Source organism: Stegostoma tigrinum, chromosome 25 (assembly GCF_030684315.1).
Source record: "Stegostoma tigrinum isolate sSteTig4 chromosome 25, sSteTig4.hap1, whole genome shotgun sequence".
In the NCBI taxonomy this organism is placed as follows: domain Eukaryota; kingdom Metazoa; phylum Chordata; class Chondrichthyes; order Orectolobiformes; family Stegostomatidae; genus Stegostoma; species Stegostoma tigrinum.
The window spans coordinates 24,221,908-24,240,825 of record NC_081378.1 but is presented as its reverse complement, the minus strand read 5'-3'; the positions used below and the strand labels follow the sequence as shown (position 1 = coordinate 24,240,825).

At 38.2% G+C, this 18,918-nt stretch overlaps 2 protein-coding genes across 4 annotated transcripts in view; one reads left to right on the top strand and one right to left on the bottom strand.

Moving 5' to 3' along the window:
- Positions 1 to 3,983, top strand: part of fam185a (family with sequence similarity 185 member A) — a 92,207-nt gene extending 88,224 nt beyond the window's left edge. The window contains exon 7 of one of the 3 annotated variants that reach the window (XM_059654577.1): positions 1,622 to 3,983. In XM_059654577.1, coding sequence (XP_059510560.1) covers positions 1,622 to 1,737 — 116 coding nt within the window. In that variant the 3' untranslated portion in view covers positions 1,738 to 3,983. The remainder of the gene's footprint in view (positions 1 to 1,621) is intronic. The other 2 variants (XM_059654576.1, XM_059654575.1) reach the window with 2 other exon arrangements.
- A 246-nt stretch (positions 3,984 to 4,229) lies between these two features.
- Positions 4,230 to 18,918, bottom strand: part of fbxl13 (F-box and leucine-rich repeat protein 13) — a 258,479-nt gene continuing 243,790 nt past the window's right edge. Inside the window, exons 20-22 of the mRNA XM_048553829.2 lie at positions 14,898 to 15,032; positions 13,108 to 13,271; positions 4,230 to 4,595 (exon numbers count right to left, since the gene is read on the bottom strand). Of these exons, the coding sequence (XP_048409786.1) occupies positions 4,475 to 4,595; positions 13,108 to 13,271; positions 14,898 to 15,032 (420 nt within the window). The 3' untranslated portion in view covers positions 4,230 to 4,474. The remainder of the gene's footprint in view (positions 4,596 to 13,107; positions 13,272 to 14,897; positions 15,033 to 18,918) is intronic.

Here is an 18,918-nt window from a genome sequence, read left to right as displayed (position 1 = left end):
TTTCTCCTGCTGTTGATGACGCTCAGCGCCACATGGATACTCAGTCTTGAGTTGCTAGATCTGTGAGAACTCTGTCCCGTTTAGCACGGTGATGGTGCCACACAACACGATAGAAGTTATTCTCAATATGAAGGCAGGACTTTGTCTCCACAAGGACTATGCAATGGTCACTGTTACCGATACTGTCATGGCCCGATGCAACTGCAGCTGGCAAATTAGTAAGGATGAGGTCAAATATGTTTTTCCCTCTTGTCAGTTTCCTCACCACCTGCCGTAGACCCAGTCTAGCAGCTATGTCCTTTAGGACCCGACCAGCTTCGACTCGATCATTAGTATAGCTGCTGAGCCACTCTTGGTGGACATTGAAATCCCCTACCCAGAGTACATTTTGTGCCGTTGCCATCCTCGGTGCTTTTTGGTGCTCAGTGGTAATCAGCAGGAAGTTTCCTTGTCCATGTTTAACCTGAAGCCGTGAGACAACTTTGGGTCTGGAGTCAATGTTGAGAACTCTTGGAGCAACAGCCTCCTGACTGTATACCACAGTACTGCCACCACTTCTGCTGGGTCTATGCTGCCGGTGGGACGGGACATATCACGGGATGGTGATGGTGGTGTCTGGGACATTGTAAGCTAAAATTCCGTGACTATGGTTATGTCAGACTGTTGCTTAACTAGTCTGTGAGACAGCGCTCCCAATTTTGGCACTAGCCCCCAGATGTTCGGAGGACTCTACATGGTTGACAGGGCTGTTTCTGCCGTTATCTTTTCTGATGCCTTGGTCAAAGCCAGGTGATCCACGCAGTTTCATTTCTTTGAGACATTGTAGCAATTAGTACAACTGAGTGGCTTGCTTGGCCATTTCAGAGGGCAGTTGAGAGTCAGCCACATTGCTGGAGCCACATATAGGCCAGACCAGGCAAGGGTGGCATATTTCATCCCCTGAAGAACATCCGATAGGTTTTTCCGACAATCAGCAACGATTTCATGATGATCAGTAGATTTGTAAAGCAAATGGAATGTTATTTCCATTGATAGTCTTAAACAGTATGTCCATTCTTTTAAGTATGGACAGTAATGTTAAAACAAGTAAATTCTGTGTTGCCAATTATCCAACTTCAAGATAAATATGTCAACATATTTAGCAGTTCAGGTTTCATCTGTGGAGAAGTTAAAGTTTCAGGTTATGACTTTTCTTATTAATAGTCATCAACTTGAAATACCTTTTCAGTGACCACAGATGCTGTCTAACTTACTGGGCTTTCTCAGCAGTTTGTTTTATTTCAGATTTTCAGTACCTGTGTATACTTTTGTATAAATCTAAACTAGCTTTTGAAATATTTCATGTTTATTCTGTCTAAATTAGCTTATTTCTAAATTCTAGATTGTACAAATACATATATAGGTTGTATAGGTTTCTAAAAATATATTAATAACATAAATCATGGAAAATATATTATTTAAACAGAACAGTGACTATAAAATACGGCAACCTTGGAAAGGGGTGGTTGGATAAGGTTTACAAAAAAAGTGTGGCCAAAGGAATAGACTGTCAAACCAAATGTGATTTGTAAGGTGAATTATGAATTCAGTAAGTAATACATATTTTCCCCTGGGATTTCAGCTTTTCTGAATGGTAGAGGAGAAGATGCTCATTTAATCAAGGCTCAAGCAGTGCGTGGTATGCTGAACATTAAAAGCTATAGTTGGATTGAATCTCTGAAGCTAAAGTCATTGTAATGAGTCCCTAATATACCAAATGGACTTTACCCCCATATTCATGAGTTGCAAGCTTCCATGTATAGTTATTAGATGTATTTCTGCTACTTTATTTCAACTGTAAAGAAAATTATATTAATCAAGTTTATGTCATGATAATATGTTATACATTGTTCAGAAATGATCTGCAACTGATTAATTGTCAATTTTTTGCCAGTTTTTAGGCATCTAATTTTATAGCATTTATGTTCTTCAAACAAATGTAGAGTATTAGCCTAATAATGGAATGTAATGGTCAGTCACCTTTCCTCCAAAATTGCTTCTACACTTTTTTTTAATTTAATACTATTTAAATTAGTTATATTTGATAGGTTGATAGGAATGGATACAAAATGGATACCATTACTTCAAGATGGAGAGCACACTGATTAGCATGCTAAAGTTTGAAGGGCATCTTGCTTAGGCTAGCCAACTAGCTGAACAATGTAATGCACAGTCACCCATAATTATTACATTTACCTCAGAGGTTGGGTCCCCTACATTTTAGGATCTTTGCTTAATTTCACACCATCACCTCTTGTTCAAATTCCAAAAACCCAGGAGGTTTTCTGAAACCGAACTGGCTTCTCCCAGTTCTTTTATATTCTGCCTTATCAAATATTTACCCCCATTCTCCATAAAATTAAACTTCAGTTGTGACTTCACTTGCTATACATGGTAAAGAATCTTGTTGTGTAAATAAAAGCCCTTAGTTCAAGATTATTCCAGTTCCACTCATTATTCTTGCATCTTACAGGCTGCTACTGGCTCTGCAAACTATAATGGTATCCTAACAAAGATTCTCCCAACCCTCATAGATAGTAGGAACTGCAGATGCTGGAGTCAGAGAAAACACAATGTGGAGTTGGAAGAACACAGCAGGCCAGGTAGCATCGTAGGAGCAGGAAAGTTGACGTTTCTAATTTAAATGGTAATTAAATACAAAGTGTAGAAGCAATTTTGGAGGAAAGTTCCAGTCCACAAACAAGCAACAACTGTGATACATATGCTGAGCTACGCACTCAATCATACCAGAAACAGGTTGGAGACTAAAGTGAGGACAAAGGAAAACTAGATTTGGAGGATCATCTGTTCTAACACCTGTGCAATAGACATGGTGCACTAACACTCCCCTACCCACTACTCCCCCACTTTAAACATTAACAGCACACAGGGCAGGAGGGACATTTCACACAATCAATCAGTTCAGCCACTGATTGGCTGGGATCTTCCAGGCAGTCTAGTCCTACGGTTGTTGACTTTGCCCTGTGCAAGCTGTCAGTGCAGTAGGAGATCTTAAGATCGAGACTATTTCAACAGAAAATGACCCCAAGATGACAATAAACTGGGAACCCTAATGAAAGAGAATGCAACTGTGATCAAGTCCTATTGGAGGAGCTCTAGAATTTGACACAATCCTAAGAGAGACCAAACGAAAGAGTGATTCTTGCAGGAGATGCAGCTAGCATTGGGATATTTGGTTCCTCTCAGTTCAGTTTGCACAAAATACCATGTTGAAAATGAGACAACCAGGTGCAGATTCTTGGGGTGTCTCTGGCTTAGAGGTTTCATTGTTCAACATAATACAAGAAAAATATATTCAGTTTTAATCCTCCATCTTCTGACATTGCCTTGAATTTGAACTAAATTTATTTATTAAAGAGAAATTAATTCCTCCTATGCATTAAAACATGCCCTGCTGATTAATGGTTGTAAATACAGGTATTTCATTAAAGTGTATTTGGGTTGCAATGCGATTGATGAATAGTCAATACTGTTTGGATAACGCAAACTTTCTACAGTACAGTATAGCAATTTTCCATAACGATTCCCCATAATGCGATTTTCTATAACAATTTTCTATAGTTTGAGATCATACAAGAATGCAACTATCGTGTTATAGGAGTACTACCTGTACTTAGAGGCATTCTGAGCTTGTGAACTGTGCTGAATAAAAATGCAGATATTTATTTTTGTTACCAATTTTCTAATTTAAATGCATGCAAAGTAATTTCATAACAAAACCATGTTGTTATTGAATAATCGTCACTTGTCCATTTGTTTTGAAATGTGAATATCCAAAAAGTAGTTTAAATAAACTTTTTCAAACTTCGAACATCTTTGCAACAGTTTGTAACTTGAATTTTTCATCAGTAGAATTACCTTATAGCTCATTAAGTGATGTATATAAGCCAGTGTTGCACAAGTTGAACTTTTAACTGAAATGCACAAATATATAATTTTGAAACAAAAATATCACAGTTGAAAATCCATAATATTCAAACTTAAAATTTAGATGAATTATGTGACATGCATTGTCGGTTACTGTATTGAAATTTTTTGATTATTTTTATCAGTTTTTGACTTCTGTTTTTGCGGTGGTCATTCCACTTTTATTGAAGGACTGGTATAACATTGTGCTGTCCTTCCCTGTTACAGAAATCAAATACCAGATTTAAACACTGGAAATTAACTTGACTGTTGATACAACTTTAATTGTAATATCTTGTGGACACTCGTTAAAATGATTTTGGTAATCAATCTGGTTGTCTTTCAATACAAATACAATCTCTATCTTGAACTTTTAATTGTTAAATTAATTTTTTGTTTCACAAATGGTCAAAGAAGATCACATCTATGGATTATTAAAAGTATATAATCTTATATATAGGAAGTAAATTTCTGTTTTTTAACAATTTGATGATTAAGCATTTCATCTCTATTCATCCTCCATGTTGGCGACCAGCTCATTCCCTTCGTTATCATATCCAAACCATAAAGGTGGGTTCTCGTCGTTGTATTCCAAATGCTGAACATTGGTTATTGCTTTGACAGCTTCTCTAAATTAAAGAAACAGAACATTATTAGATGCAGTAAACAAATGGCTGCAGTAAACTGTGTAACACAATATAAAAGATAGAGGTAAAGAGAATGGAAGACCATTTTAACTTTGCAGTATGTTTTATGTTGGTTGATGCCATTGCCAGGAGAACTCTAGCAAAATTGTAGTATCTTGTCTGCTTTTACTACATTAAAGGTGTTCTAGCTTTGAGTTGTTTACTGTAGAGTACAGAATTTCTTGTGTGAAAGCTATTAATTTTAATTAGGGAAAGTTGTACATTTTTTCAAAAATCGTGAAACCACATGCAGACTGAAGCAGTAGTGGCAGTTCTCTTTTCATTCTGCTGCCATAAAAGCTTTATCTTAAACTATAACTTGCACTAATAATTTTTAGTTGTGACTACTGGGTTAATTTACAAATTGCTGATGGTTATGTACTGTGGACCTACACAACTTGAAATTGGTTAAACTATCAAACTTTTATTTTGAATTAAGCCTTTGCACACAAACCTCATACATGGCATACTTGTTCAGTGTTCTAAATTTTGATCACCAAATATCTAATGCATACCTTGAATAGATCAGGCAAGTAGTTTTTAAAACAAAGAAATGGCAATTTCAGCTGCTACATTACAATCAAGACAGTAAGTATCATGATTGGCGGGTCTTTTATTGTAGAAGATTGATTTCCTTGACTTGCTTTTGGAGCAGTACTTCAGGAGGCTCCAATTGTCAAGAGATGGTTGGCAAGCTGTACACGCTTCTTGAGGCATACCTTCCATCTGCTGACCCTGCAGACATGCTACTGCAAGTGACCATCATGTTCATCTTTTATGCTTGCCAAGGGGGAACCTATCAGGGTGTCTCAACCACACAAATATGTCAGGCAATAGACCAAATTTAAGGGATGGCTACTTTGAAACAAGAAAAACCCATTTCTGTCAGTAATGATAACACTTTCAGAATCACATCACTCTGTAGGAGAAAAAGTACAAAAACTGCCATATCATCAAGAAGTGTATAATACAGCAGATAATTAGGGTACTGAAAGTGAGGGTCAGATACTTTAACAGGTCTAGAAAATCCCCATGTTGCATATTGCAGAATAATAATGGAATTTTGCATCCTGCATAATAGTACTTAACATGGTGGTATGCTAGAAAAGGCCTTATAAGATCTTATCACTTGGTGAGCAAGAGGATGCATGGAAATTGGAAGTGGGAGCATCTTTCAGTCAGAGGTTGATGCTTCATGTAGACATGTCACCCATACCACTTGCGGTAAAGGTACCGACCTGATCTAATCTGTCCACCAGCTTTCCTAAACCAGAGTATACGTATCAGCCCAGAGTTTGTGGGATCTGGAGCTTCTAGGAAGGTCAAAAATAGTGATTTGAGTGGCTTATGACTCTCAGCAAGAACCACAAGCAAAATTGGTAATCTCTTTAAAAAAATCACAGTGCAAGTGGACACCTCCAGCCTCCTACCATAACGGAGAAAGTACCTAGAGACTTGCTGACTTTTTACATATTAATTTGTGTGCCTTCAGTATTCCATTTTTCATTGTTAATCTCCACCAATCTACAGTTCTGTCCTGCTGGACAGAGCTTGGAAAGGCTGGCCAATTCACATCCATTTTCCTCTGCTATTGTCTGTGCCGTTAATACTTTCCTCTGCTCATTTGTACTGTGAGACTCCTCAGATGTAAGCTCATCTACCTGAAAAATGCACCCATTTGGTGTGCCACTATTTGCTTGCAATGTGTGTAGCATAGGATGATGTATCCTTAGGACTGACAAAATCATCTTTACGTCTTCCTGTGTGGACAGAAGCTCCTGTTACTCCTCAAATTATGGTAATGCTTCTTAAAAGATGTATTTCACGTAAAGCTGTTTGACCAAGTTACTTGATGTCAGCTGAAGGTGCAAGTGGATTGTGGCACATGAGGGCGTGAAAAGTTAAATTAGTCACCTTGGTCCTTCAACCATGCCACCATCAACGTTCAGGAGACTGGAAGTGTTCTGGTTCTCCTCCATCAGGATCAATTCTACAATCTGGTTTTATGCAAATCCTACCCTCCTGTTACTAAGTATGTCAAGTTGGAAGGATGACATTGAAAGTGATCAGAAAGAATGTATGCTTCCTTTAGATGTTGTGTGCAATAAGTTAAAGTGAGAGTAGACAGGTATAAAAATAGAGGAATAATTTCCATTTGCAAATAATGGCTAGTGCGAATTGAAGTTTGCCGAGAGTCGGTGTGGATTGAGTAGCAATTGAGATGAGACTGTGAAAATATGCATTGGGAGAAGAGTATGAACAGTTTTGCACTATAACATTCCATTGATGCAGAAAATGAGTCATGAATGCTCTGACCTTCCAAAGTTAATTGATTTTAAGCATTCCCATCACTGGATCTACTGCCATTGTGACCCTCCTGCTGCAAGCTTTGTCAATTATCTCTACTTATGGCTTTTTTTAGTGATGGCAATAGGTTTTCTGAAGTGAACAGGATATCGTCCGAGTCCACTTCCAGCTTGATCTTTCAGGAAAGTGTCTGGTAGAACTAAGGGATTGCCTTTTCTCTTCAACTATTTTGAACAGATTTCTAACTGTACTTCTCAGTCAATACTTTTTTTGTTCTCAGACTGTCTTGCAAAGCAGTGTTGAAGCTTTAAATTGTGAATGGGAATTTCTATCAAGGTCACCACAGATGCATGAATTTGACTAGAGACCCAGAAATATTTAATCAATGCCTGGCTTTCCATGCATGGAACATGCTGACTTGCATGTTCCATTCCTGAGTCCAAGTTAAAATTGGGACTGTTGCTTCGCTGAGCTGTACAAAATGGTTGAGATTGCCATAGAGTTGTTTTCTTGTTGGCAATTATGTTAAAACCAGATGAGGAGGGGAAATCAGCTCTTCTTTTTAACTGCCTCTTGGTTGATCTTAATTTTAACTTGTTTTAGCTGCAACTACAATGTTTTTTAAACAAATGCCTTTGGAATCTTTTGAAGTTTTAGATTTTATATTTGAGGACACTTGTTTAATTATTGATTTGTATTGGCAAAGTCTGTAGAGCTTGAATTCATAGTGAACAGTTGTTCCCCACTTAAAGAGCACTGAATTTACTTTTGAGAGAGACAGAAAGAGAATCTTGCACTTTCCTTGCTGTTAAGTCATATTTAATTTCTGTCTGCTGTTCAAAGCCACTTGATAAACAACCATTTGTATATTCCTGGATCTACTCTATCTACCTTCAAAACTGTATACTCTGCAAGTGACCTTTAATCACTTGACAAATGAATTTATCATGCAAGTTTGAATCAAAAGTGATGTCAGTTTCTTCACACTGATACATTGGACTGGTTGAGTCTTTAGATAACAAGGTAATCTCAATGCAACTAGTTTATTTTATTCGATGAAAATGAAAACCACCATTGTCCCAGAGGACCATAGGATGCTGTCATTCGAGAGGGATGACTGATGATGAATTCAACTTTAGGGCCACTTTGCCTCAGGTAAGGGGCAAAGTGAGAAAGCAGTGCAATTATGGCAATCTCTGGCACTCTGGACTTGTCTCATTCTGTGGTGAGGTGATCACTGCAGTAATTTTGGATCAGTATTTGCCTTTTAAAACCAATTTATTAATCCATCGAAGTTTCCAGGTATGCCAACAGGTGATGGAATTTGAATATTCATAGTTTAGTTTTACTATGATCATGACACTTCTTCACCATGAAGCAAGCATGCAAACAATATTTTTCATTTTAACTCATGGTGAGCATTTCATTACCAGATCACTATAAAAGAACAATACAGAATTTGAGATGACAACATAAATGTTTTGCATTCAATCTTTGTCCTAACTGAGTTTAAAACCTACTTGGGGACTAATAGTCAGACTTGTTCACTGAGTACATTCGAAGTCTGAATCCTTCAACTGTCCAGTTAAATAATCCATTTACTCAATTTGGTCTTTTTTTTAAAAAAGCAAAATGTCATTTCTAGTAGGTTTGTGGGTGGTAATCTGAGGTGTGCCTCCTTAGGGTGTCCAGATTTACAGCAGGCACCCCACTCTCACTTGACTGTACATCATCTCAATTTGACTGGTTGAGGTCTGAAACTTGATTTGATATCTTGGATCATCTCGGAGGTAATTATATGTTTAATCCACTAGTCTACCTTTGGTGGCTGCCACAGTGATAACCTGTTACGATGTATGTTCCCTTTTCTCTCTGTTTTGCAAATGAGTCTTTCCCTAATCTCCATTTGCCCTGGAACACTACTGTCATCAGCTGGTTGTTCAGCTTCTGTTATAGTTCCCTGTGGCTCATCACCTAAGTGAAGCTTCACCGTCTCTTTCACCTTGTTTGTTTTGTGAACTTCACTGATCCAATTGTAATGTCACCATGCAGGTGTCTGTTGACCAGATTTTTGAATCTGACGTGCCCACTCTGCTGGGCCCCTTCTGGCCTATGTTTATGGTTATTGGCCTAAATAACTCTTAACTCCTTTGGGGTCAATCCTGACCTTCTCTAATACTTCTGGTTGGATCCAGCCCTGTGTAAATTAATGACCCTTCCTCGGGTACCTAAATCTTATGGGTTTTACCGCCCTTGTAGGTATTAGGACATCTCTCAGTTCCCTATCCTGTTGCCACTTCCGACTGGTTTAGTTCAAATGACACTACTTTCGTCAGTCTGAGAGTTGGTTTGTACCTTGTAGGACTTTCAAGATTTTATTTCCTGGCTTTCTTGCTACTTGCTGATCGTTTTTTATTCACACTTCCTGGGCTCTTCTGTTTGAGGGATAATATATACTGCTACTAGGCATATTATTGGTTAATAAATACTTATCCTTGGCATTGTCAAGCTTGGACAACCTCCACTGTTAGCAGACCCATAACAAGTTCATTCTCTCAGTAAACTTTAACCAGTGGTATCTCTCAAAAACAAACAAAAACAACCTAAAATCTTGTTAAACAGTTCCTATTTGGGCAATGAAACAAAAATGCAAACAAATTGCTAATGGAAACTCATGAGTTCTTTTGTTCAGTATAAACAGTAACCTGAAATGGAGTTTGGAAATGCTTCACTTTCAGTTTTTTTTTAAATCCTCAGTTAATGTATGCATCACAGGTCTGAGCTGATTCATGTATGTGAATGATTTATATTGGTTCCTTTAGCTCTATTTGTTGCTGTGAAAATAAATATACTCTGTCCAGTCCAGACTTTTAGAATTTGCATTTGTTGGTTCTTAATATCATGTAATCTTTTTCGTTATTTCTCTTCTCTCCCTCTCCCTCTCGCTTAGCTGTCTCCAAATTAAAATGGTGGAACCTGTAGTTAAGTAATAATATTATATCTGTAACAGCATATCGCAAAATTAATGCCCAACTTTGCTAAAGATCTCAGCAGAGAAAGAAACTGATGCAGGTAGGTAGCAGGAATCAAGCCGATCCTTAGCCTCTATTATCATTCTGTGTCACATGCCAGCAGGACAGAGAACAATGAGCAATTATGGAAAATTTCACTTGCACATCTATTACATACACTGGTGGATGGGGGTATGGGAAGAAGCCAAGTTTTGAAGGAGGCAGCATAGAAATATTATTGATACTGTCAACAAATACTTTTTAACATGTCAAGCAACATGCTAAGAAAGATAACATTGGATTTTGTTTTCACTGGTGTCATTTGGATAGTATTTAATCATGTGGGATGTTGGTATAATGGAGATATTCAAATAATATAGGCATCACCTTTTGCCCAGTTGCATAGAATATTTTAGGTTGGCTAAGAATGGGAAAGTGTATAAAATGGGAACGTTAGATAGATTAGCAAGTATTTCTTTTTGGAAAACTGCCATCTTCTGAGGCAAATTATGAATTCAAGTGATGGATATGAGTTCTCTGAAGTTCTTCAAATTTGGCTGAGTAGTTTCCTGATTTCTAATTATAGATGAAAATATGAAAGCTGGAAATAGTAGGATTTATCGATTCTCGTGGTGTCCTGGATTGCTTGGTTGTGATAGGGTGAAGAGAAATTACTCAGTTTTGATCGCTTTAGATTTTTATATCTCTGTGTGATGAATGATACTGAGGTAATCACCAGATGAAGAGCAAACTAGTGTACATGCATGTACCAAACCTAGAAGAGGTAGATTTGGACAGAATAGATTTTTTTCCCATCGTTTTGTATATATGCTGGTCAAAATGTTTGTATGTAAAACTATTCAAACCCGAATTGGGAATCTACAAATTATCTCCCACAATAGCAAAACACTTTGGCAAGACACGGTTCCCTGCAGCATTAGAGGCTCAGGCATGGCTCAAGAAAGTCTTGCCTATATAATTTGGAACTGATATACAAGTGTAGTGGAAAATACCCTTTTAAGCTAATGACTTTATAGATTAGGTGGCAACACTCTTGGGAATGCCAGTATACCAATTTTTATCATGTCTCTGCAGTCCTTCATGATTGAATGGATAAAATGCTATATTGCAGAATCCTCTATTTTCTAGGTGGTAATAAAACTGATGTTGTCAAGTTCTCTTCACACCAAGGGGAGATGGTGGCATAGTGGTAATGTCAATAGACCAGTGATCTAGAGGCCTTGGCTAATGCTCTGGCAATGAATCTGGGTTATAAAGATAATCTGAGTAATGGTGACCATGAAACTATCAATTTTTGTAAACCCCTATTTGATTGATTAGCAGTGTGGTTATTAAGTGCCCTTTGTCATGGCCTGTCAAATAATTCAATCCAAACACAGGTGGAAAAGGGCAGAAATAGTGACCTTGCCAGCAGTGGTGACATCCCATGAAAGAAGGCCTGAGTTTCTAACTTAGAACATAAAACCATAAGACATTGCAACAGGAGTAAGTCAATCAGCCCTTTAGTCCACTTCACCGTTCTGTCAGATCATAGCTGATCAGATAAACTTCAGTTCCAGTTTCTGCCTTATTCTCATAGCCCTTGATTTCTTTAATTATTAGAAATCTGTCTATCTCAGCTTGAGCTATACTGACTGACCCAACCTCAATAATCCTCTGAAAGGAAAACTTCTCCTCATCTCTGTCTTAAATGGGTGACCCTTTTTTCTACAGATTATATGCACAGTCCAAGAATTTCCTGTAAGGGAAACAATCTGACTGTATCTACCCTGTCAAGCCCCCTAAGAAGTTTATTTTTCAATTAGGTCTCCTGTCATTCTTCTAAGCTCCAATGGGTAAAAGCCCAACCTACTCAATCTCTCCCTCATAAAATCTTTATATACCTGGGATCAAATCTAGTGAACCTTCTCTGCACTGCCTCTAATGCCAATGTATCTTCGATACAACTGTTCACAGTATTGCAGTTATGAATTTACATTTATACTGATGGATGTATTCAGGAGGTTTAAAGTTAGGCCAAGTTTACTTACCAGTCCAAATTGCTGCATTTCTATAGCCATTTCAACCCTCCAGGAGCTTAGTTTAAACTCTAAAAATATGGATTGATAATGTCATTGACACTGTAATGCAATTTTACTATTGTACAGCCCCCACACTCGTTCAATGCAAGTCCAACAGGCCAAACCATGGAGGCGGTGCTGACTGTCTGTAAAGGACAAAGGTTAGTATTACATAGCTACTTCTGTGAAAACTCCTTGTGGATCAGAAGCGCGACCCCAGGCCCCACTTGAATCTGGATGAATCTCTATCAGTTGCCAAATCATTTACCTAGCAGTGATATTATATTAAGTCCTGAATGTCTGCAGGCTGTAGATCTAATTTCTCATTCAGAGTCAACAACAACTTGTTGTGGCAGGAAATAGGACTGTCATTTTTGAGTCAGACCTGAGAATTAAAATGGTGCACAAATAATACTGCAGTTCTCATTGGGGTTTCTCTTTCATCTGCACCCCAACTCATTTCCATGTTTTTGTTTGACCCGTCAAAACATTGTTCCAGGTAATTGTATATAATATTAAATTTTCAGAGTACCATGGTGATCAAGATTAAGACAGATGTATTGAATACTGTGCTACTATTTCTCTCCTCTCCATTGGATTTCAGTGTTACACTTGCCATTTTATTCAGCAAAAGTATCTCTTGTCTGCTAGGTAAGCTATCAACATGCTCAGAAAACTTTTTTTTAAAATGAGGCATCAGACAAATATTAGTACCTTCCGTGTAGTCTATGGTTTGTACCAATTGTTACTAATTCAGTAAATTACAGCAATCTAGTTTTCACACCACAACTCTAATACAAAACATATTGCCTTACTACCTCTCACCTGCTTTCAAACTCCAAAAAAAAATCTATTTCTTTGCTGTCCCATTTTATATGCATTTTACATCTTGTCCTTGGTGTGTTTGTTCTGTATTCTGAAATGTTTATTTTACGTTAGTACTTACTGAAGACTGTTTTTCATCTAGGTAAATTAGTCAAACATCTTTCTCTTCTTTGTCTTGATATTTATATTTTCTCCATTTCCTCATGCCTATACTCAATTAGTTTTACTTACTGTGAGATGTTTGTGCAGTAAAGCATCTTCAGAACCCGTAGCTTTTTGCAGCCTTTCGTAAGGAAGTTGAATATTGAGTCAGTGAGATTGACACAACCTGAGATATCCAAGAAGTAGATATAATGGCAAACCCCAGCCAAGTATTGGATGCTTAAGTCAGTAATCTGTTAGATCAATAAAAAGAAAACAAAAGATAAAAACCTGATTTTGTAAACAGTGCTTTTTATTATGGCAATCACTATAATTTTCTACAGCTAACATTTCAATGTAGTACTAAAGAAAAGCTGCACTGTTGGAGGTACTGACCAGCTAATGAAAAGTTAAACAAAAGCTTCTGTACTCTCATTTAAAAGCAAAAGATCCTAGGGCACAAGGCAAAGAAAAGCAAGGAGTTCTGATGACAGCCAATATCAAAGAAACAGAATATTTGATAAACCATCCCTACCGTGTGTGAAAATTGGCTGCATTTTTCCCTGCACAATGAGTGTGACTGTAGTTTGTGGAGGTACTAAATATAAATTGTTTTTTTTTATATAGTTTTTAACTCCGACCATCAGACAGAACAAAAGGACCAGGCAGGCAGTGAGAAAATTCCCTAACTGCATCACACCTGCAAACTGCTTTTCCCTCTTTGAAATGGAGAGTGCTGACTCTTCCGTGAGTGCTAACCAAATGGAATCCTGAAGAAGGATCGGTGGACCTGAAACATTAACTCTGCAAATAGCTTGATCTAATGACATAGGAAGACAATTAATATGAGGTCCTGCAAACAGACTTTAGGGAGTGAGGTAATAAATTTTAAAAGCAGAACTTCAAAGATAGTATTATCCAGATTACCTCAAGGCCAAGCAATAGCGACTGTAGGAATAGAAGGAATTGTGGCTGGAGAGATGGTGCAAGAGGGGAGGGCTATGGATTCCTGAGGCATTAGGATCATTTCTATGGGAGGTGGGAGTTGTACAAGTTGGATGGGTTACATCCGAATACGAATGAGACTAACATCTTTTTGGGGATGTTTGCTAATTCTGTTGGGGATGGTTTTAAACCAGATTGGCAGGGGAATGAGATTCTGACAAGCAACTGTTTCCTCACAAGGGAATATTAGAACAGTGAACACCACAAATGGCCTGTGAATAAGGTTTTACTTGTGATTGTGTGAAATGATTTCCTTAAAAACAAGATATGGTGAGATCCAGTTGGAATTTTCCATGTTGGACAAAAAGTCTAACCTTCAAAAGGATTTCTTGCTGGACTACCCACCAGTTGATGTCTGGATTGAAAGGCAGATTTACCAATCATGGGCCCTTAGAGTACGAGGCTCGGGAAGTAAGACTGGGGGTCATGACTTGACAAGAGTTGAATAAATACTTTCCTTAAGTCTTTACAATGTACTTTTCTATAAACACAGTAAAGACCATGGGACCCAGGGAAGTCTGACTGAAAGGACAGTGTTCTGCTACAGACTTTATCTAAAACTTGAGATTTTATCAATATTTTTGGTTTGTTTTTGTAGAAAAAGCAAAAGCAATATCCTCCATTTTTGCTTTTGTTTTTCAGTTATCGTAAATTAAGCATAAAGGGTTAGCCAGGTTATAACCGAAGAAAGACCACCTGAATTGTGATTGATATCATATTTTGTTTTAAACCGGCATCACTCACATCAGCATTGATTAATTTTCCTGGAAGCCGTTGTATAACTCTTGCAGGACTACTAAGGGGGAAAAACAAGGAAAAAGGGAAGGGTACTCTGATAAAATAAACTTCCATTATTTTAATGTTTCTGATATTACCTTTGGGCAGCCGGCGATGTTCAGTGAAATGAGCCTTCTGCAACAGAAAGCCAGCGTCTTTGTACTGAAATCAGAGACTTGGAGGCAATGGGAGATATCCAAATATTCCAGATCGTACATCTTATGACAGAATTTCTTAAACACAAAATGCCACAATAAAAATATTAATAAGCTAAGTATTCTAGATTATAAGTCTTATGATAAAATTCCTTAAATACAAAATAGCACAATGAAAATAGATAGTTTCCTGGAAAAAACAGATTGTGGATCTAGTCAAGGATCAGGTTATTTTGGATCTAGCGATGCCTAATGAGGCAGGTTTAATAAATTACTTCAAAGTAAAAGCTCCTGTAGGAGACAGTGATGATAACGTGGAAGAATTTGGCATTCAGTTTGAGAAGGAGGAACCTGGGTCAGAAACAACTGTACTAAGCTTAACAAATGGTAGTTATATAGGAATGAGGGCAGACCTGGCTGGTGTGAACTGGGAAAGGAGTTTAGCAGCAAAGACAGTTAAGGAATAATGGCAGGTGTTCAAGAAAATAAGTCATGGCTCATAGCAAAAACAAATCCCAGTCAGAAAGAAGTATTCTAGGAAGGGGATAAGCCAACCTTGGTTAACAGGAAAGTTTAGGATAGTATTAAATTGAAAGAAAAAAATTCATACAATTTAGCAAAGATTAATAGTAAACCAGGAGATTGGGATGGTTTTAAAAATCAAGAAAATATGATCAAAAGAAAATGAATGTTGAGGTTATAAGTTGTAATCAAGATGGGTGGCTAGAGCTTTAAATATATGAGAAGGAAGATAGAAACAAAAGCCAACATGGGCCCTTAGAGTACGAGGCTGAGGAAGTAATATTGGGGATCATGACTTGACAGAGGAGTTGAATAAATACTTTGCTTAAGTCCTTACTGTGAAAGACACTAATAGCATTCCAAAATTCCTAAATAGTGATGAACAAAAAGACAGGAGAAATATATCACTACAATAATGTGCTAGGGAAATCAATGGAGCTAAAGACCAATAAGTCACCTGGATCTGATGGGATCCATCCCAGGCTATTAAAGAAAATAACTACAGACAAAGTTGATGCACTGGTAGTAAATTTTTAAAAATTCTTAGATTCTGGAAAACGTCCCTGAGGGCTAGCAAACTGCTAATTTAACATCAGAGATAATGGGAACTGCAGATGCTGGAGAATCCAAGATAATAAAATGTGAGGCTGGATGAACACAGCAGGCCAAGCAGCATCTCAGGAGCACAAAAGCTGACGTTTCGGGCCTAGACCCTTCATCAGAGAGGGGGATGGGGTGAGGGTTCTGGAATAAATAGGGAGAGAGGGGGAGGCGGACCGAAGATGGAGAGGAAAGAAGATAGGTGGAGAGAGTATAGGTGGGGAGGTAGGGAGGGGATAGGTCAGTCCAGGGAAGACGGACAGGTCAAGGAGGTGGGATGAGGTTAGTAGGTAGATGGGGGTGCGGCTTGGGGTGGGAGGAAGGGATGGGTGAGAGGAAGAACAGGTTAGGGAGGCAGAGACAGGTTGGACTGGTTTTGGGATGCAGTGGGTGGAGGGGAAGAGCTGGGCTGGTTGTGTGGTGCTGTGGGGGGGGGGGTGGTGCATGTAAGGGATGACTTGCCAGATGAAGTGGTGGAGGCTGGTAAAATTATAACATTTAAAACACATCTAGATTGGTATATGGATAAGAAGGGTTTAAAGGGATGTGGGCCAAATGCTAGCAAATGGGACTAGATTAATTTAGGACATCTGGTTGGCATGGACGAGTTGGACCGAAGGGTCTGTTTCTGTGGTGTACATCTCTGTCATTCTATGAAAAGGTTGCCCTTTAAGTCCCTTCTTAATCTTTCCCCTCTCACCTTAAACTATGCTCTCTAATTTTGGACTCTCCTACTCTGGGAAAACGACTGACTATTCACCCTATCCATACCCCTCATGATTTTATAAACCTCTATGAATTCAACTCAACCGCCAACACTCCAGGGAAAATAACCTCAGCCTATTCAGCCTCTCCCTATAGTTCAAACCCTCCAACCTTGGCAACATCCTTGTAAATCTTTTCTGAACCCTTTCAATTTTAACAACATGTTTCTTACAGCAAGGAGACCAGAATTTAATGCAGTATTCCAAAAGTGGCCTAACCAATGTCCTGTACAGCTACAACATGACCTCCGAACTCCATAACTGAATGCACTGACTAATAAAGGCAAGCATATCAAATACCTCCTTCAGTGCTCTGTCTACTTGCAATTCTGCTTTCAAGGAACTATGAACCTGCACTTCAAGGTCTCATGTTCAGCAACACTCCCCAGAACTTATCAATAAGTGTATAAGTCTTGCCCTGATTTGCTCTACCAAAATGTAGCACCAGGCATTTATCTTGATTAAACTCTATCTGCCATTCCTCAGCCAATCAGCCCATCTGATCTGAGACAAGCTTCCTCACTGTCTCCTACGCTACCAATTGTGGTGATATCTGCACATTTACTAACCATGCCAGGGCAACAGCTCCAGAGGGTCATTGACATTTATGGCATGGGACCAGGCCCTTCAGCCCAACTTGTGCATGCCAACCAATTCACATCTAAATCATTTATACAAATGACAAAAAGCAGTGGACCCAGCACTGATTCCTGTTCCATGGGCCTCCGGTCCAAAAAGCCAACCTCTGACTATTTATTTAAAGAGGGGACAAAATAAACAGCTAACTATAGACCAGTTAACATCTATTTTTGGGAAAATGTTAGATTGTATTATCTACCTACAGCATGTGAACTGCAGCAGTTCAAGAAGTCACCTGACTTCTTGAAGTCTTCTCAAGGACAACTAGGAACAGATGTTAAGTGCTAGCCCAGTCTGTGATACCCAGACTCCACAAGTGAATAAATAAAAAGGATGTAATAGCTGAGTACATAAGTACATAACACATAATATGATCAGGCAGAATAAGCATGGCTTCATGAAGGGGAAAACATGTCTATCAAATTTAATAGAATTCTTTGAGGAGGGAACATACAGGATAGATAAAGGGGAAGCAGTGGATGAAATATATTTGAATTTTCAGAAGACATTTGATAAGATACCACATATTAGACTGCTTAAGAAGATAAGAGCATATTAAGAGCATAGTATATTAGCATAGATAGAGGAAAGGCCAACTAATAGAAGATAGACATTTGGGATAAGGTGGGTATAATGATTGGAACCAGGAACATGAGATCCTTGACTGGGATTGTTAACTTGGGCCAATCAGGGCATCCTGGCTGACAGATATAAACAGGAGATTCAGAAAGTGTCCTTAGTCCAGGGAATTGCTTACAGCCCATATGCTGCACACATGTAAATACTTGGTGATGGGATACTGATCTCTATGCAGTTATTTTGACCCCTTCTGGGAGAATCTAGAACCTGACAACATAATTCCAGAATAAGAGGTCACATATTTTCAGGATGGAAACCTGTAATTAGTGGTATATAATAGAGGGATCAGTGGTGGGACCACAATTGTTTACAACATATAATAATGACTAGGCTGAGGAAAGTGAATATATTATTACATCTGTGAATGGCATATTGATAAGTTAGAAAACAAATTGGAGGATGAAACAAAGAAAGTCTGCAGAGGAATGTAGACAAGCTAAGCAAATGGAAAAAGTCTTGGCAAATGGAACATAATGTAGGGAAATGTGAGATTATACACTTTGTCAGGAAGAATAGAAAACTACAGAACAGAGGGATTTGGGAGTCCTCATACAGGAATTACAAAACAGCCATTTCCAAGTTCAGTAGCCTTTATTTCAAAAGAAATGGAGTGTAAAACTTACAAGACAATAGTCAGACCACTGCTGGAATACAATGAACTGATTTGAGCCCCTTTTCCAATGAAAGATATACTACATTGGTGACAGTTCAAAGATTCACTACGTTTGATACTGGGTAGGGAGACATTGTCTTATAAGAACAGGTTGAGTGGGAGTTTAGAAGAATGGGAGGTGACCTTA